Source organism: Neophocaena asiaeorientalis, unplaced genomic scaffold (assembly GCF_003031525.2).
Source record: "Neophocaena asiaeorientalis asiaeorientalis breed wild unplaced genomic scaffold, Neophocaena_asiaeorientalis_V1.1 scaffold524, whole genome shotgun sequence".
In the NCBI taxonomy this organism is placed as follows: Eukaryota; Metazoa; Chordata; class Mammalia; order Artiodactyla; family Phocoenidae; genus Neophocaena; species Neophocaena asiaeorientalis.
The window spans coordinates 439,420-460,565 of NW_020172144.1; the positions used below are offsets into that span (position 1 = coordinate 439,420).

The following is a 21,146-nucleotide window of genomic DNA, read 5'->3' on the forward strand; positions in this document are numbered from 1 at the left end:
TTGAAAAAAGTAAGTTATAGAAGGGCCAGGGAGAGTATGATTCTATGTATGAAAAGTTCAAAAACAGACAAAACTAAACAATATAGTTTTTAGGGCTACAAATTTAGGTGGTAAAATTGTAAGTCAAGCAAAAGGATTGTAAACACAAAACTTTTTCAGCACAGTGGCCTCCTCTGGGAAAGGTGGATGGGCAGCACAGTCACAGAAGAGCACACAGGGGCCTTCCGAGGCACTGAAATGTTCTATTTCCTAACCTGGGTGGTGGGCACACAGGTATTTAACTTGTTATTTTATAGATTGGGCAGGTGTGCTTCTACATTTGTATATGTGACACAGTTCACAATTAAAACATGTAAGAGAAATAAGCAGAAACTCACTAAGTAGAGAGGGAGATCCAGGCCAGTCCTGAAATATAGCATGCTCTTGGTAACTATTCATTGAATGAATGAATGAATGAATGGACAAGGCCACTGTAAGCAGAAGAAGTAGCATCGACAAAGCATGGGAGTGTGAGAGGGCATGGGGGCTTCAGGAGACTGTACATAGTTTATGATCAGAAAGGTGGGCATGGCCCAAATTATAAACAGCTTCTTAGGCCAAAAGGGTTTGAACCTGTAGCTGACAAGGAGCCATTGACGGATTTAAAGAAGGGGGTGACATCAGAACTACATTTTAAAGACACATTCTGGCAGCTGTGTGGAGGGTAGATGAAACTAAAGCCTTCTTTGCCTTCACCACAAAGAATCCTCAGAAGGAAACAGTGGGTATGTCATGTGCCCTAGGGCCTTCCCTGGACTTTGTTCAGGAAACTACATACAAGTCCTCTCAATACAAACAACAATTGCAACTAGTCCTCAGCATAGGATTTCATGCTCGGGGATGCAAGGTTCATGGGAGACATAAGGTAAGTGGTCTGAAGGGAAGAGCTCACACAGTACTTTTAGGACAGACGTATTTAACCCTCAGTAAAATCGGCATGTTGCGGCACAGAACTAGGAAACGCATGCTTATAAACTGTGGGCCCTGACACTACTTCCTTTCATCCAAACCTAGTAACTCCCGACATTTTTACTGATTTTGCTGGTAGGGAGTAGGATAAGAAAGAATGGTCAGGAAAAACAAAAATAAGTAGCAATTGTGGCCATTGCCCCGAAGGAATATCGTAAAGTCTACTACTCTTCAAAGAGTAACAAATGTACCATAACCATCTCTGTTTCTTCAGTTCTCTCTTTATTATATCAAAAATAAAATTCAGCTCTATTTTACTTAAAAAAATTGCTAGGTACATTAGACAATTTGGTACAACTTAACTGCTCCATGAATATAACTATTTGGAAATTGTTCAATTACACATGAAATGAATTATCACCTCATTTGTATGGGCGAAAAAAAAATCTATTAATGCTCAATGAAGCCTGAACCAGTTGTGAAACAGGTGAGAATTTATGGTTGGATACTCTGATTGAAGCTCTATTAATGTTCAAGACAGTTTTTAAATGAATTAAGCCCCAACTCATTTGTATGCTCTATCCCTTGTAATGTCTAATTGTGCCTAAATCAAGCTATCCTTGACTAATCGTGGAGCTCTGTGCGTACCCGAGGGCATCTTGGGCTCTATGTGCATTGGCCCCGAACTAAATTAAAGCCCTCCCCCTTTGGCTGTTTTCTCCTGGTAGCAACATGACTTGTGATATGATGATTAGTTATCATTAAAGATAACAATTAGGGGGCTTCCCTGGTGGCGCAGTGGTTGAGAGTCCGCCTGCCGATGCAGGGGACACGGGTTCGTGCCCCGGTCCGGGAAGATCCCACATGCCGCGGAGCGGCTGCGCCCGTGAGCCGTGGCCGCTGAGCCTGCGCGTCCGGAGCCTGTGCTCCGCAACGGGAGAGGCCACAACAGTGAGAGGCCCGTGTACCGCAAAAAAAAAAAAAAAAAAAAAAAAAAAGATAACAATTAGCTATAGATTCGGAGTCTTGCATTTGGCCCAGTAGTTTATCATGATTTGTATCAGGCAATGTCTACATCATTCTAGGGAATGACAGAACAGCTGTGAAATGGCTCAAGCATTTAAGGGTGGACTGTGGGAAACTTTGAAAAACAGAGGAGTGAGAATGGAGAAAGAGTGGGAGTCGATGAGGAGAGCTTCAGGATCACTACCTCTGCCCAGACAGGCTTTTTTTTTTAAGATTTTTTTTTTTTTGATGTGGACCATTTTTAAAGTCTTTATTGAATTTGTTACAATATTGCTTCTGTTTTATGTTTTTGTTTTTTGGCCACAGGCATGTGGGATCTTAGCTCCCCAACCAGGGATCGAACCTGCACCCCCCGCATCAGAAGGCGAAGTCTTAACCACTGGCCAGCCAGGGAAGTCCCCCCTGACAGCCTTTACTACAGTATTTCTGATTCCCTCAGCCTTGCTTGGGTTCCCCTTTCCACGGTGCGGGTTAAACACCGGTGTTGCATATTACCAGGTGTGGGACTTGGCTGTTTATGTCTCTATCTCCCCTACACTGTAAATTGTCCAGGAGTGGAGATCATCTATGTTTCTCTGTTATATTTCCAGTGTCTTGTGTATTGTAGGGGTCCAATAAGTATTTTTTAATTAATAGATAATGAATGACTAAATGGATCAAAGAACTTTCAGATATTCTACTATGTATTTCTCAAAGTATTTCCTGTATAGGTTTGGTAGCCTCCATCAAACTTGTAACAAAATTAGGTGCTTAAACTCCTCACTCAGCTGGGTCCTTTGGGCCAAAATTCACCTTGCTGATCAGAATAGCACTGTGCTTCATGAATAATAAACTTTATGTATCACTTGGGATCTAAAGTGTAAGGTAAAATTTGTATCATCAAGGTCAGCCTTAAAAATCTCTTTGGAAGAAAAACCTCTCAGGAAATCTAACAAGTCAGGGTTGGAACACATCACTGTCTCTGGCTGAGCACCAGAAGGGCGTGGCTTGTATTCAAAGGCCATATTATATGAAACATTTGTATCTTTAAACATTTGAATGGCAGTGGTCAGTGGGCCAGACAGATGCAACTGGGGGTAGAGCACCCTCTGCTCACCCACAACCTCCACCCACTCTCAGGTCTGATGGCCTCACTGAGGGAGGTGGTGGGTGGAGTCCTTCCCTTCCTAAGGAACTTGTTACTTCTCTCCTTGTGCAGAGTACTTAGGGTTACGTTCTCTTAAATTAGATGTCTGTATCTGGCAGTGACCCTGTACATTAGGCACACAAACTCTTGTTGAAAAATGCATGAAGCTTCTGTTTCAACAAAAGGTAATTATAATACATTTGGCCAAAAGCAACACATATGTTTAAAATCAAGATAAAAAGATATGATAGTGCCAGATCAGTCTGGGTTATAATGTTTTGAAATATTTTAAAACAGTCATATTTTTGCCTTTGAAGCCTATTTCTTTAAAGGGCTATCACAGACATTATCTCAATGGTAACTACCACGTTTCTGAGGTAAAGAAGATGGTTATTCTGATTTAGCTGGTGGAGAAGGAAAAGTGCAGGAAGAGTGTCTGAGTGTTCGGAGGTGGGCAGTGGCCCTGGCACGAGGACCCATGCCTCCCTGGTGTCCGCTCAGTGTCACCTCCCGGGCCCGTGTCACAATTCATCTCTTTCGGAAACCACAGATTTTTGACTTCACATACTTCTCTGGGAGCCCAGCCTGAAGAAACTTCACAAATTCCAGTTGATAGATCGACTATCTCATCTGCCAATTGTGGAAATGCCCAAAGCTGCTATCATTAGACAGGTGTTGGAGGAAGCTCATTATCTCATGCCCTGACACCCTTGCTGTCATCCTCACCTCTTGACTCTCCCTTCCTTACCTTTCCTGCTCAGCAGAACTTCAAGACCCAGACTGGGTGATAACCTCTCCTATTGTGACAGGAATCTATTCACTCAAGAATGCTTCAACGCACCTACAGAAGCTGTCACCAAGGGGGAAGTGGGCTGGAAACTGTCTTATCGGGAGGCTGTGCCCATGTGCAGTCTCCAGCGTGGGAGGTGGTCACACCTCTTGTGCCGGAGGCCAGGCAGGAGGGCTGTCTGGGGGTCTTGTATCCTAAGAGAGCATCCTGCAGCTTTTCCCATTAATGGGGTACGTGAAATGGCTACATGAACTTTCAGGCTCTTACATGAGAAAGATGACAGAAATTAAGAGAGAGAAAAAGACTTGTGAAATAGCTGAGATTTGCTGAGATTGTCTGCTGGAGGTGCCCAGAATATGGGATTGGGACTGCTGGGTTCCTCTGATTCAGCCCTGCCGAGTGGCTTAGGTTCTGGAAGGGAGAGTTCTTTCCCGTCCTCATCTTCCATATTTCACTTTCCTCACTGTCACAAGTTTCTGGCAGTCAGTCCAGCTTCACCGTCACAGAAAAGGTGAGGCCAGGAGATGACCCTGAATGGACAGCTGGCCACAGGTGGTCCCATGCCTGGGACTCACGCTTCCACTTACAACCTACTGCACATATTTAAGCTTTGCAGATACATTAGATCCATTGTCTGGCCTCATTGTTATTTCAACAGATACTGATTGAGCACCACAGCATTCCAGACACTGTGCTAGGAAGTGGTGATATGCCAGGGGACAGTGGAGTAGCCCTGTTGCCTACCAGCCACGTAGACATGGACAAGTCACTTCTTCCTCTTGTTGCAATTTCTCCATCTGTAGTATGAGTACGACCAAAGCAGTATCTATGCCATGAGGCTCTCGGCAGAATTAAACACCCAGGAAGCATTTAGAGCAGCTCCGGATGCACAGTAAGGAAACGATGACATGAGCTGTTGTCACCACGCTCACACTGTGGAAGAGCCCTCACCCAGAGCTCACGTATGCACACGCCAACCACCTGGATCCGAGCTGGAAACCCAGAAAACAAGTAACAGAAACGAGTTTTTCCTTCTCCCTATGACCCAGCAAGTCCATAAATCAGGAATCTCTAACCCCTTGGAAAAAAGGAGAACAAAGTTCCCATCCTTCTTTCTGCCACCCCCCTTTTTAAAAAAATTTTATATTCATTTTTGGCTGTGTTGGGTCTTCATTTCCGCGCGAGGGCTTTCTCTAGTTGCGGCGAGCGGGGGCCACTCTTCATCGCGGTGCGTGGGCCTCTCACTATCGCGGCCTCTCCCGTTGCGGAGCACAGGCTCCAGACGCGCAGGCTCAGTAGTTGTGGCTCGCGGGCCTAGTTGCTTCGCAGCATGTGGGATCCTCCCGGACCGGGGCATGAACCCGTGTCCCCTGCATTGGCAGGCGGACTCTCAACCACTGCGCCACCAGGGAAGCCCTCTGCCCTTTTATTTACTTCTTCTCACAGGAGGAAAAAGGTCTGACTGGTGGCACTGGTAAACATGGCCATGGGCACATACAGCCCAATGCTGTCTGTCTGTCTGTCCCCCTGTAGGTCACACACACTGCTCCTCTTGAGCCATGTGGCTCTATGGGTAAAGGATTGCTCTGCTGATCCAATTCTGCCCATTCCTGAGTCCTGGGGTCTATGCTTGTGGGGGGATAGGAGGAGACCTCCTTCTACTCTGCTAGGATTCAGCAGATGGAGAATTTTAATTCCCAACCATACTCTTGTATCTATTTGCCAACTGGTTCGGAATCTGGAGAGAAGAGAGTCTGATTAGGACTCTCAGAAATTGAACATAAAGGAAGAAAACCTCTTGAAAAGCCAAAAGGGAAATGAAACCTCTTGATTTCTGCTCAGCCCTAAAACCATAAGCTCATTATCCAAGAGGGACTAGCCGTGGTAGACAAAGAAAAATATATGCCAAGGATCATGACTGAGTTGGGGGCCTAACAATCTGCTCTGTGAGGGGGCACAAAGGGGTCCTCCTGGGAACAAAAAGGATGATGCGCACAGTTTATGTGTCAAACCAGTGGTGGAAGGACCAATGCTTGAACCCAGGCCTTGTGATCCCAGCCGATCCCCAGACAGCCTCATTTCTCCCTGAGTGACCTGCATGCTTCTGTGATAAACCTGGCAGAGTTCATTTACTGGTAGTGGATGCCTCAACTCTTAAGAAAATAATATCAATCTCTGAAAACTTTCATAATTATATGTGAAGATACCACTGGCCAGGGAAGCAAACGGAGGTAGGAGGGAAGAATGAAAGGAAAGAGATGCTAAAATCTCATACAAAAGAGACTTATGTGCTGGTGATTTTCTGAACTTACTTTCTCTGCATCCTAACAGTCATTAAAATATATAAAAATGGATATTTTTGAAGCAGCAACACTAAGAATTATCATTGCTGCAGTTGCTTGGCAACCTGAGACTTTGGTTATTTTATTTCTAAATAGGGAGTGCTATAAACTGGTATCTGGAGTTTGTGCAAATAGTTCTAAATTGATGTTCTCCCTGTAAATCAGGAGGAGATAATACAGCATTAATGTACATTTAAAGGTTGCTAAATATGCATATGTATGTGTCTCATATCACACACACACACAAGAAGATTCTTACACAGAGCTTCTCTCCTTTACATGCTATCTTAAATAAATCTGCAGAATTGATATTCCTTTGCATTTTTCCTGGAAAATATCTATTTAATTTCATTTTGTAAATAATATGCATCTGAGTCACGAGGGACAAACCTTTTGTCTCCTGTGTGTGTCAGGGGAACTGAGTATCGTAGCTCATATTGGTCATGAGCTCCTTTCTCTAACTTCCCAGACACTGAGTGGGTTTCCAGTTCTGAGAAAGCAGAGACAAACCCGGTATCTAAATGGCTACTGGGGGAAAATATTTCTCAAAGCAAGGCATGAGAACGTCCACATTCTTCAGAGATGCAAGTCCTGTAAAGGCCTTATGAAATCTTAGGCGTGCAGGTTCCAGCACGGATGAGAAGAGGTGGTAACATTTTGAAAAAGTCACCTCTATTAACAAACTGTCATTTCTCCACAAGTCACCAACTTGAATTTGAGTCTCTAGTGATGCTTGCTGGTTTGAATGAAATGCTGTGCTCTGATGCTGCTTTTCCCTTAAACATGACTTTAGTTCCTGACTCCTCACCAGGGCCTTAGGAGGAAAAGTGCCTCTGTTCCAGATCCTGATGACAGGCATCCTTATCACTTTTGTAGAACAACCGCTTCTAAAGTGGCCCCTGCAGTGGTGTTTGCCTGCAGACTGAAGCTCGAGACAGCAAACTGCCTCAGGCTCCACCTGCTTCTCCAGAGAGAACAAGGGCATGAGGAAGTCAGCTGCCTGAGCCCCAGAGTATGTCAGTGACAGATTCCAAAACACAAGGATTTCGTCTTGGTCTGAACCACACAGACCAAAACCCTAAAAGAGAGGCATCGAGCACCAATTCGATCATGGGATTGTTCATGCAGAACCATGCTTCAAGCTACTTGGGGATAGCATCTCAGACAGACACAACCCGAGAGGGTCACAGAATGACTTTCCATGACCTCTTGTTCAATGGAAGCCGGGACGCGATAACATATCTGTTGTTTAGAAACAGAGGACAGCATCTTGTTGGCAAATAATCAAATAGACCGTTTGACCTATTAAAGTCATTATTTATCCAAATGGAATAACAGTTACAAATGAAGGAAAAATGTTTCAGACTTAAAGTAAGTGTGAAGGGTATGCTGCGCCTTACCAGACATCTAAAAGGGACGAAAAATTCTATTTCGAGAGAACTGGGGGGTCGTTAGAATTTCCAAGTCTCTGGAAAGACTGTAGTCCTGCAGATCAGCTGGGACCTAACAGCACTTTAGCCAAAGCTAAGTGCACACTGCCAGATTCTTGTGGTGGCCCTTCTGGGCACCAGTTCTAGTGGTGTGTGCCTGCAACACTTGTTTTTGGCATGGGAATTCATTTCGATGTCTCTGCCTAATTTTTCTCGTCTATCGAAGGGAAGGCTCCTACAACCTTAGTGCCCAAGAAGTGTTGAGGAATAGCAAATGGCTGAGTGACGGAAGGAAATTGGCAAATGTACTGTCAAAATGCTTAGGACTATGACAGCTTCCCCTAGACAAGAGGTTCCCCAAAGTTAGGGAGTTTTGTGCAGCCTGTCAGTGCAGAACTGACTAGGAGGCTGGAGCCCTTGGTGGTCTCCCTGCTGGCCCTGAATGCTTTTCTGAATGGTGTCACCATTTGGGATTGATTTATGGCACTTGGATTGGTCAGCGAGCCTGTGCTATGTCGTGGCTGAGGCTGGGAACCTGTTCTACACTTGCATGTGTCATATCTAAAGGCAATATCATTTGCAAAGTCAAAACCACTGAGGGCACACCTAAGAGTGCCCGTGGGAGCACCTGTGATGGATAATGAATACAAACTCGCTTTCAGCCTTGCTCACATGACAGAGTCTGGAACGATGATGAAGAGAAACGAGGACAGGCTACATCCCCTCTGTGCACATTCCAGTTAATTTCCCAGAAGCAAACACAAATGATGCAGGTTCCAAGCACAGAAGTGTCCAGGGTGACAAACATGAGTGGGTTTTTGTGTTTTGGAAGGGTGGGGGAAGGTAGCGAACGTGGAGTTTGGTTTTCCATTTTTTTCCTGTAAGTGAACAGGAATAAGAGGAAACGGCAAGGGCAGAAAACCTTCCCTGTCTTGGGAACCTACTGCAAAGACAAGGTTTAACACGGGAAAGGTGTTTAGTACGCTAACAAATGCTATGTGATGTGGCTTTGGAGCGCCGACTGAACTGATAAAAGAAATCTGGGCCATCCTGCTGTGCTGAAGACCTCATGCTGTGCAGAGCAAAGGCAGCTAATATATTACAGAGCTTGATGAGGTTGGGGGGAGCGGATTGGCAACGAACTGCCAAGGTCTCTGAGGCTGTGAAAAGTGATGCGGTTTGATCCTGCCACCAGCTGGCTGGGTGATCTGAGTTCATCTTTGCCTTATCTTCCTGTACCTCGAAAGAAGATAGTTTCTAGTTGATTAATCACTTTGCAAATGTATTTGCAGAACCAAATATTGAATATACGCTGTGGCTGAGAATCTGAAACAATATTACAGCAAGGGTCTTTGAAAGCTTACACACAATGATGGGCATTAAGGACGGAGGGCTGAGAGAACTGGCTGTACAAGTGCACTGCCAACAAACGTTTTGGGGAGGACAGAGCTGGCCGCATGGCCAGGCCACCATGTTTCCTGGCATCAAGCAGTGGGCAACTCTGCAAGATCCCTAGAAGGATCCTGATGGTGGGGGACAACTCTATACCTGTGTCTTACATAGACACCACATTTATGTTAAGTCTGTGCCAACTCCAGACATAGAAACGCTTTAATCACCACTCCCTTGGAGCCAGAAGGGAAGGAAGGGAACTGAAGCAGACAGATGTCTGCAGAGAATGGTGAGTGGGGTTTTCACACTTTGTCAGCCCTCCCAAGTGGGCAGGTAGCTGGTCGCTGTGGCTAGTTGATGTTAGATATGTTTAATTTAACAAGAGACCTTGAACTACTAATAAAAACAATTCTTAATGTTTCCCTTTAGGTTTATAATAAAACCCAACTGGAACCGAAAGGAAGTTACTTTATCTAAAGTAAAAGTAATTTCATATGCTTGCATTCATCCATCCCTCCCACCATCAATTCAACTATTGAAATCATAAAAGCATGTCACTTTACAGAAATAATGTAAGTAAAATACATAATCAGTGACCTTATAAGGTGGTATTTTGAATTCTGTCTATGCCATGATCTATTAAGTTATTACATTAATAGACATGCTTCCCTTTTTATGGACAGGGAAACCAATGAGGCCTGATAACTCTTTCCTTTCTATGATCTCCAACCTTGACAGTACCTCTGCAGACCTTTTTTTTTCCCTCCCTCTCTTCTCTCTTTCCTTTCTTTCTTCTTTCTTCCTTCCTTCCTTTTTTCTTTCTCTTTCCTCTTTCTTTCTTTTCCTCCCTCCCTCTCTCTCTTTCCTGTCTTTCTTTCTTTCCTTCTTTTCTTTCTTTACTTCTTCTCTTTCTTTCTTTCTTTCCTCTTTCTTTTCCTCCCTCCCTCCCTCTCTCTCTTTCCTTTCTTTCTTTCCTTCTTTTCTTTCTTTCTCTCTCTCTTTCTTTCTTTCTTTCCTCTTTCTTTCTTTTCCTCCCTCCTGCTTTCCCTCCCTCCCTCACTTCCTTCCTTCCTCTCTTTCTCTCTTTCCTTGTAATCACAAGTTGACTTTATTCAACTGCAGAAATGATACTGAATGAAACTATATAAACCTTCTACTTGAATTTTTTCTCAGAGAAAAGAATCCTCACAAGGGGTAGAAGAGCCATTTCTGGGTTTATCCCAGGATTCCAAATTTCAAGAATTGAGACAGACAAGATTATAATCTCTATTTAAGCTCCTAAAGTAGTCTAGTAATGAGCTTCCTGGTGGAGAATAAAGGCACAGTGTTGGCATCAGCTTAGGGCAGAGGGGAAGGAGGACTCAAGGACTTGTCCTGAACCTCAGCTATTGTAGAACAAACTGTCCGACTTACCTTTTCCGTCCTACACAACAGTAATTTATATTTTGTAGGATCCTACAGATTAAACAAAAATGATTCTATGTACTGTATATTTGCTTAATCCTCAAGGCAACTCTGTAAGGTAGGTGTTATTTCCATTTAAATAGGTGGGGATAGGCTCAACCACATTATCATTATTGGTTATTGACTAGAGTGTTATACATTTCACAAAAAACTTTCATACACATATCACTCTGAGCCTTTTATCCTTGTGATATAGATAAGATATACAGCTATAACCCTCAGTTTATGAGATGTGAAGGAAGGTTCAGCTAGTGGAAGGTACAGCTGGACATTGGCAGGGCCTGAAAAAACAGGAGAGCACCCATCATCCCATCGTCACATTGTCCAATGACAAAGATGAGTTGGGGTGATGGTGGTGAGGGGTGGCTCCAGGGCTGGGTCATTCATGAGCACAGATGATATGGCAAGTCTCTGGCTATTCCAGACGTAGGAGAAGTTCTAATTTCATCTCCTTGGAGCAGCAACAGAAAGAGGAAAAGGATCTTGGAAGTGAAATAAACATCTGCATAGGATGGTGGGTGGTAATTCCCCAAGCTTTTTAAGTTCTCCTAAATAGGACTACCAGATAAAATACAGGATGCCCATATAGCTCATGCAATACTAGGGCGATCCTTATACTAAAAATATTTGTTGTTTATCTGAAATTCAAATTTAACCAATATTTTTATTGGTTAAATATGGCAGCCCTATTCCTAAGGGAAGGGTAATTCAACCTTATGCCCCTTGCTCTCATCACTATAAAGCATCTGTACAATGGTGACAATAATCTACCACTGGCAATTGTGATTGGAGACCTCAACTGAGATAACTTTTTATTATTTCTGACTTGAGCAGCCTAATGTTAGCGTTGGGGTAAATTTAAATATTTCTGTAGCTTTTGAATTTGGAAGATCATGCATTACACAATTGTTAGTGAAGTCTGGTTTCTGGCACTGAACTAACAATGTGGTCCATACTGTACCTCTGTAGTACAACTCTCCCCAGATGACACTGGACAGAGAATCCCACACACAGCCCTCGCACCATGCTTTCCTCATCCCATTCTTTGAGTAGAAGAGTCACTTACTTGTATGGGATGTGTTTGCTGCCATTGACGAGAGCCAGGATGACATTGCCCAGAGCAGACAGGGAGAGGCACAGCCCTGAGCCTCCTTCCCGATTTTTGCTAAGAGCTTTCACACAGCTGCCAAGATCAATGAGGTGCAGACGGCTGCGGCCTCCAGACACTGTCACAGGAGAGGAGACAAGAGAAGAAAGAAGAGGTTAAGTTCTGGCAAACACTCATCTGTCCTTCATATAGCTCCTTGGGAAATCTGATGGGACAAAAGAGGAAATAAAAGGTTGACGTTCATGGCCTAGTAGGAAACCCCTACAAAATTATGCAGGGGTAACAAATAGCATGGTTCTCTTAAATTCTGTCCACCACACATCCCTGATCTTCTAAAACCTACTGATATTCCTACTATAAATAAATGAATAATTCATGTAGGCTGAATTAGATGAAATTTCACAGAGAAGGTAAATGTCTACATTTACCTTCATCTTCTTTGTGTAGCAGGATTCTGAAACTGATCATATTAAAACATAAATAGCCCATAAGTGATTATCCGCTTTGGTTGACTGTGGTAGAGGCCGTGACCTAAAGCTCAGCCAGGAATCAGGTTGATAACCCAAAGTAAAACCAGGAAGAATGAACAACCAGGTGCAGAGTCAGGGAAGACCCAGGTATTTGCTGAGTATCTGCCGAGTGCCAGGTGCTACACAAACATCAGTCTCGTTCAGTTCCCCTGGGAAAATCACAGACTTGCTCATGAGAACTTCCACTTCTGGCCTAGATGAAGTAACAGGGACCAGATCTTTCCTCTTACCGGAAACAACCGAAAACTGAACAAAATGTGTAAAACAACCGTTTGCAAGACACTAGACATCAAACAGCAAAAGACAGTGATCCTGGAGAGGTGGGAAGTAAGGGAGGTGAGCACTAGCCGTTTCCCAGCTTACTGCACTGAGAGAGTTTTCGGGCCATGGCTCAGAGAGAGGGAACTCAGGTGGAGCCTGGCAGACTCTCTGAACTGAGGAGGTAGAGCTGAGAGTCCAGGGAGGCCAAGGTAGCAACATTTCCAGGACAGAGTGCTGGAGAGGAGAGAACTCTGGAGATTTGTAGCAGGTCTCCTCAAGTATTCAACCTAGTATGGATCAGCACAGAGTGATGAAACTACCCATGGCTGCGGAGCTAACCACTGGAAAAGATTAGAAGTAATAGTGCACAGGACTCACACAAGGCCAGGAATAGTGCTTGTTCCCAACAGCCAGACTAGAAAACCTCAAGATTCACAGGGCACTGGGTAGGGTACCCGCAAGGGTCTGGCTTCAGTAGTCAGGAACACTTAGCCCTCGACTAAGAACTGACTGGGTTCCACCTTAACAAATCTTAAAAGTAAGGCCATAAAGGATCAAACTGTTTGTAAACAACTGCATCCCCAAACAAAGCTTAAAGACATTAAAAAAATATAGAAATGTCCAGCACCCAGTCAAAAATAACCAATGAAAAAGAAGCAAGAAAATGAGGACTATAATGAAGAGGTCATTGAAACCAACCCAGAACTGACATAGATATTAGAATCAACAGAGAAGGACATTAGAACAGTTATGATGGCATTTCAAACATTAAAAACGTTAAATAGGGACATGGAATGTATTAAAAAGATACAAATTGAATCTTTAGAGGTAAAAACTACATTGTGTGAGATGAAAAATACCCTGGTTGGGATTAACAGCATAATAGACACTGCAAAAGGAAAGATTGGTGAATTTGACAATATAGCAATAAAAACGATCCAAGGTGAAGTACAGAGATAAAATTTTAAAACAAACAACCAAAAACCAATTAAGAAAAAGAGCTATAGGACTACTTCAAGTGTCTTAATATGTGTGCAGTTGAAGTCCCTGAAGGGAAGGACACAGAGGGTGGTGCAGATAAAATATTTAAAGAAACAGTGGTCAATACTTTCCCAAATTTAATGAAAACTATAAACCCACAGATCCAAGAAGCTCAATGATCCCCTAGCACAAGAAACATGAAGAAAACTACACTAAAGCACATAATAATCAAATGGGTTAAAACTAGTGATGATGGAAAAAATCTTGAAAATAGCCAGAGGAAAAAAATTATGTTACATGTAAAGGAACAAAGATAAGATGATGGCAGATTTCTTGGAAATAATACAAGTGAAAAGACAATGCAGCAACATTTTTAAAGTACTGAAAACTGCCAACCTAGAGTTACACACCCAACCAGAATATCATTCTCAGATAAAAGGGAAATAAAGACTTTTTCAGACTTAAAAAAGCTGAAAGAATTCATCACAAAGGATATACACAAAAGAATGAAGAGCTTTGGAAATGACAACTATGTGAATAAATACATGCTATCCTCCTCTTATTTAAATCTCCTTAAAAGCTAATTGACTGTTAAAGCAAAAATAACAACAATGTAACATGTGGGCTATAACATACGCAAAATTAAAATGTTTGACAACAATAACACAAAGGTTAGGAGTGGAAAAATGAAAGTACTCTATTGTAAGGTTCTTATTCTAGACATGAAGTGGTATAATATCACTTAAAAGTAGACCGTGATAACTTAAAGATGTATACAATAAATCCTACAGCAATCACTAAATAATAAAGAGTTACAACTAAAAGACCAACAAAGGATATAAAGTGAATCATTTACAGTATTCAATAAATTCAAAAGAAAGCAAATAAAATAAAAAGGAGAACAAAGAACAGATGGGTTGAATAGAAAACATACAGAAAAATAATACTTTGGAACACACCATATGAAGAATCCCATTAAATGTAAGTTGTCTGAATACCCTTATTAGAAAGTAGATATTGTCAGATTTGATAAAAAAGCAAGACTCTATTATATGTTACCTATGAGAAGTGCACTTCAAATATACAGAAACAATAGGTTGAAAATGTAAGTATGGAAAAGGCTATACCACGCAAACAGTAGCCATAAGAAAGCTGAGGGCGGCTATATCAATATCAAACAAAAGAGACTTAGGACAAAAAAATATTACTAGAGGGAAAGCGAGCCATTTTATAATGATAAAGGTCACAATTCATCAAGAGGTCATAACAATATAAGTGTTTATGTATCTAATAACAGAAGTTCAAATACGTGAAGTAAAATCTGATAGAACTGCAAGAATAAACAGGCAAGTCCAGAATTATAGTTGGAGATTTCGAATACCCCTTTCTCAATAATTGATATAATAAGCAGACAGAAAACCAGTAAGGATATAGAAGATCTGAACAACTATCAACCAAATCATTCTACTTGACATTTGTATAACACTCAACCCAACAACAGCAGAATACACATTCTTTTGAATTGCACACAGAACATTTAACAGGATAGACCATATTCTGGTACATAAAATAAGTCTAAATAAATTTTAAAGGATTCACGTCATTCATACTATGTTTTCTGACACACTAGAGTTAACTTAGAAGTCAATCCAGAAAGATACCTGGAAAATCCCTAAATATTTTGAAACTCAACAGCTCAAAATAACTTAGGGTCAAAGAAGAAACCAAAAAGCCAATTAGAAAGTGTTTTTAAGTGAATGAAAATGAAAACACAACATATCCAAGTTAGTAAGATGCCTTTAAAGAAGTACTTAGGAGGGAATTTATACCATTAAATGCCTATATCAGAAAACAAGAGGTCTCAAATCAATTACCTCAGCTTCCATTTTAGTAAATTAGAAAAAGATGAGCAAATTAAAGACTAAATAGCAGAAAGGAAATAATTAATATAAAAGCAGAAATCAATGATATAAAAAATTTAAAAACCAATAGGGAAAACCAATGACATCCAAAGCTGGTTCTTCAAGATCAATAATATTGAAAAATCCCTAGCATGGCTGATCAGCAAAGAAAGAGAGAAGACACAAATCCCCAATGTCAAGAACAAAAGAGGTGGCCTCACTACAGTTTCTACAAATATAAAAAGGGCAATAAAGAAACATTACACCACTAAATTAGACAACTTGGAAGAATGAACAAATTTCTTGAAAGATACAAAGTACCAAAGCTCATTCAAGAAGCAATAGATAATGTGAATAGCTCTACATCCATTAAAGAAATAGAATCTGTAGTTAACAACTTTTCCACAGCGAAAGCAGTGCCTTTAACTGCACCGGTGAATTCTATCACACATTCAAGGAAGAAATAATATCAATTCTACACAAATTCTTCCTGAAAATTAAATAGGAGAGACAACTTCCCAATTAATTCTATGAGGCCAGGATTACCCTGATACCCAAAACAGACAAAGATATTACAAGAAAAAAGTTGAAGACCAATATCCCTCATGAACAATGATGCAAATTTTCTAAACAAAATATTAGTGACTCATACTATAAAACTGTATCTAGGAACATATTAAAAGCATTTTATACCATGAGTAAGTGGGACTAATCCGAGGAATGCAAGGTTGGTTAACAAAAAATTGATCTATCATTATAATTTTAACAGATATTACCATATTAACAAACCAAAAAGAAAAATGATTCTCTCAGTAGATGCAGACAAAGCATTTAACAAACTCCAGCATCCATTACTGATAAAAATGCTCGGCAAAATATAAATTGAAGGTGATATCCTCAGTTTGATAAAAAAGTGTCTAGGAAAAACCTACAGCTAATGGCATTCTTAATGTTAGAAAACTAAATGCCTTCCAAGATCAGGAACAAGACAAGGATGTTCACTCTGACCATTTCAATTCAACATTGTACTGGAGGTTCTAGCCAGTTCAATAGGCAAGAAAAAGAAATAAAACATATCCAGATTGGAAAGAAATAATTCAAACTGTCTTAATTGGCAGATTACGTGATTATCTATGTAGAAAATTTAATGGAATCCACAAAAAAGCGACTAGAACTAATAATTGAGTTTAGCGAGGTTGCAGGATACTAGATTAACAGAGATCAACTGTATTTCTAAATACAACTTCTATATACAATTTCCATAACAAACAACCGGAAATTGAAATTTAAAAATATCTTTTACAATAACATCAAAAATATTAAATACTTAAGGATAAATCTGACAAAAGATACATATACTGAAAACTACAAAACACACCTGAGAAAAACTAATAAAGACCTGAAAAAATAGAGAGCTAAACTGTGTTCATAGGTCAGAAGACTCAATATTAAGATGTTAATTCTCTCCAAAGTGATCTATAGATTCAATGAAAACCCAATGAAAAATCCCAGCAGGCTTTTTTGGTAGAAAGTGATTCGACAAAATCAATTCAGAAACTGACTCTAAAATTTATATGCAAATGTACAGGAGCTAGAATAGCCAAAAAACAACTTTATAAACTAAGCACCAAGTTGGAAGGCTAACAGTATCTTTCTTTTTTTTTTTTTTTTTTTTACCTCCCTCTTGCGTCTCCCTCCCACCCTCCCTATGCCACCCCTCTAGGTGGTCACAAAGCACCGAGCAGACTTCCCTGTGTGATGCAGCTGCTTCCCACTAGCTATCTATTTTACATTTGGTAGTGTATATACGTCAATGTTACTCTCTCACTTCATCCCAGCTTACCCTTCCCCCTCCCTGTGTCCTCAAGTCCATCCTTTACGTCTGTGTCTTTATTCCTGTCCTGCCCCTAGGTTCATCAGAACCATTTTGTTTTTTTAGATTCCATATATATGTATTTGTTTTTCTCTTTCTGACTTACTTCACTCTTTACTTACTTGTTTTTCTTACTTACTTGTTTTTCTCTTTCTGACTTACTTCACTCTGTATGACAGACTCTAGGTCCATCCACCTCACTACAAATAACTCAGTTTCATTTCTTTTTATGGCTGAGTAATATTCCATTGTATGTATGTGCTACATCTTCTTTACCCATTTATCTGTTGATGGACTCTTAGGTTGCTTCCATGTCCTGGCTATTGTAAATAGTGCTGCAACGAACATTGTGGTACATGACTCTTTTTGAATTATGGTTTTCTCATACTGTTATGGCTAACAGTATCTTAAGACTTACTATAAAGCCACCATAATCAAGACAGTGTGGTATTGGTGTAAAGATTAAAAAAAATAGATCAATGGAGTAGAATAGAGAGTCCAGAAATAAACCCACATAAATATGGACAATTTTGGACAAAGTTTAGAAGGTAATTTAGTATAGATAGGATAGTTTCTACAGCAAATGGTATATCCATATAAAAAATCTTTAATGCATAAAAATATATACAAACTAACTAAAAATGGATCAAAGACCCAAATGTAAAATATAAAATTATATAACTTCAAGAAGAAAGCATAATATGACACATTTTTGATTTTGGGTTAGGCACACATTTCTTAGATATGATACTAAAAACATGATTCATAAAAGACACAGAGATAAATTGAACTTCATTAACCTTAAATATTCATAGTTTTCAAAATACACTGTTAAGAGCGTAAAAAGATAAGCCACAGACTGGGAGAAAGTATTTGCAAATCATATGTCTGATAAAGGACTTATAACCAGAGTATATAAAGAACTCTCAAAACTTAACTGTAAGACAAAAAACAATTTTTAAAAGGGCAAAAGACACCTCACCAAAGATGTATGGATGTCAAATGAGGACATGAAAAGATGCTAAACATCACTGGTCATTAATGAAATGCAAATTAAAACCACAGTGAGATACAACTTCATATCTATTATATAAAAGGCTAAAATTGAAAAGACTGACCATACTAAGTGTTGGTGAGGATGTGGAGGAACTGGAATGCTCATATACTGCTAGTGGGAATATAAAATGGTGTGGTCATCTTGGGGAACAGGTTGGCAGTTTCTTAAACAGTTATAAATTCATGTATGGTCCAACTATTCCAGTTCGTCTAGTTATTCACCCCAAAGAAAAGGAAATATATGTCCATATAAAGATTTGTACATGAATGGGTATGGTACTTTTATTTGTAATACCCAAATTGGAAATAAAACAAACGTCCATCAGCACATGAATAGACAGGCAAACTGTGGTCATCCAGACAATGGATTACTACTTAGAAATATAAATAAATGAACTATTGATACATGCAACAAAGTAAATCTCAAAATAATTATGCTAAGTGAAAGAAGCTACTCAAAATAGTACAGACTGTGTGATAGAATTCCATTTATATAAAATTCTAGGAAATGCAAACTAATGTATAGGAACTGAAGCTGAGTTCAGTGGTGGTTACCTGGGTATGGGGAGCGGGAAGGAAAAGGAGCTAGAGGGAGTGATTTCAAAAGGTCCCAAAGAAACTTTTGGGGGTGATGAATATGTTCAACATCTTGATTGCATGGGTATATACATATGACAAAACTTATCAAATTATATACGTTAAGTATGTGTGGATTATTGTATCTACAGTATATCTCATTAAAGCTATTAAAAAAAAAAAAAAAAAAAGGAAACATGCCCAAGATCATGCTGTCACTGGTAGAGCTAGGATTCAAACCTTTAAGACATGTACTCCTCATCCTACACCATGTGGCCTCAGCCAGTTCTGGGGACAGCAGGAGCTACGAGCTGCCTTTTTGTCCCAGGCCCCACCGGCCCAGGGGAGTGTGGCCCTCAGCACATCACCCGAGCTCCTGGATCATCTCCCTTTCCTGCCCCCACTCCCCAAGCAGCAGCAGACTCCTACTTCTCAGGCCTCTGTATTCCTACATTTCCAGGGTGACCCAGCCCACACCATCAGAACTGGCCCACCTCCTATTGCTCTAGGACAGCCACTATTCCCTCTGCTTTCTACTCACAACAAAGGTAGAAATGGTGACTCCCCAAAGCTGTTAGAGAAGCCAGGTCACCTGGGACAAGGTGGAAAAGGGGTTGGCTGAGAAGGCTGATGCAGGGCATGGGATGAGGGTGTGTCTGGGTTCTGCTGGGTGTGTAAGGAGCATGTGACCAGCGTCTGGAAGCTCACACGTCTGCAGGCAGAGTCCACAGGACAGTGCTGTTGCAGGAGAACAAGGAAAATGTCTGGGAAACACTGTCCTGAGCCCAACCTTGTCTCTGCCCATCCCACCCTCAACTTCCACATCTAGTATTGAGAAAAACAGTGACGAAGGTTTACAGAAAGCACAACATTTCACTGCAGGCTCTCCAGTGACTCTGGTACACCTGTGGCAAAGAACTTTCCACATTAAGGATGTTATATTTTGTTTACCTCCAACTATTCCTCAATAAAAATCCTTAAAAGGGTGAGAGAACATCAAGATGGTGGAAGAGTAAGACGTGGAGATCACCTTCCTCCCCACAAATACACCAGAAATACATCTACATGTGGAACAACTCCTACAGAACACCTACTGAACGCTGGCAGAAGACCTCAGACCTCCCAAAAGGCAAGAAACTCCCCATGTACCTGGGTAGGGCAAAAGAAGAAAGAAAAAACAGAGACAAAAGAATAGGGATGGGACCAGCACCTCTGGGAGGGAGCTGTGAAGGAGGAAAAGTTTCCACACACTAGGAAGCCCCTTCACTGGCGGAGATGGCGGGTGGGCAGGGTGGTGGGGGAAGCTTTGGAGCGACAGAGGAGAATACAGCAACAGGGGTGCAGAGGGCAAAGTGGAGCAATTCCCGCACAGAGGATCGGTGCCGACCAGCACTCACCAGCCCCAGAGGCTTGTCTGCTCACCTGCTGGGACAGGTGGGGGCTGGGAGCTGAGGGTCCAGCTTCGCAGGTCAGATCCCAGGGAGAGGACTGGGTTGGCTGCGTGAACACAGCCTGAAGGGGGCTAGTGCACCACAGCTAGCCGAGAGGGAGTCCGGGAAAAGGTCTGGAACCTCCTATGAGGCAAGAGACCATTGTTTCGGGGTGCACAAGGAGAGGGGATTCAGAGTACCACCTAAATGAGCTCCAGAGACGGGCGTGAGCCGCGGCTATCAGCGTGGACACCAGAGACAGGCGTGAAACGCTAAGGCTGCTACTGCTGCAGCCACCAAGAAGCCTGTGTGCAAGCACAGGTCACTATCCACTCCTCCCCTCCCGGGAGCCTGTGCAGCCTGCCACTGCCAGGGTCCCGTGATCCAGGGAAAACTTCCCCGGGAGAACACACGGTGCACCTCAGGCTGGTGCAACGTCATGCTGGTCTCTGCCGCTGCAGGCTGCCCCGCATTTCGTACACCTCCCTCCCCCCGGACTGAGGGAGCCAGAGCCCCGTAATCAGCTGCTACTTTAACCCCTTCCTGTCTCTGAGGGGAACAGACGCCCTCAGGCGACCTACACGCAGAGGCAGGGCCAAATCCAAAGCTGAACCCAAGGAGCTGTGTGAACAAAGAAGAGAAGGGGAAATTTCTCCAGGCAGCCTCAGGCGCAGCAGATTAAATCTCCACAATCAACTTGATGTACCCTGCATCTGTGGAATAATTGAGTAGACAACGAATCATCCCAAAATTGAGGCGGTGGACATTGGGAATAACAGTCGACTTGGTGTTTGCTGTCTGCATCTAATTTGTTTCTGGTTTTATATTTACCTTAGTTTAGTATTTCGAGTTTATTATCATTCGTAGATTTGTTTATTGATTTGGCTGCTCTCTTCCTTTTTTTTTTTTTTT

General features: G+C 41.6%; 1 protein-coding gene across 1 annotated transcript in view; it reads right to left on the reverse strand.

The window, feature by feature from the left end:
* Positions 1-21,146, reverse strand: part of KIF26B (kinesin family member 26B) — a 475,672-nt gene that overhangs the window by 47,728 nt on the left and 406,798 nt on the right. Inside the window, 1 exon segment of the mRNA XM_024754522.1 lies at positions 11,585-11,744. Coding sequence (XP_024610290.1) covers positions 11,585-11,744 — 160 coding nt within the window.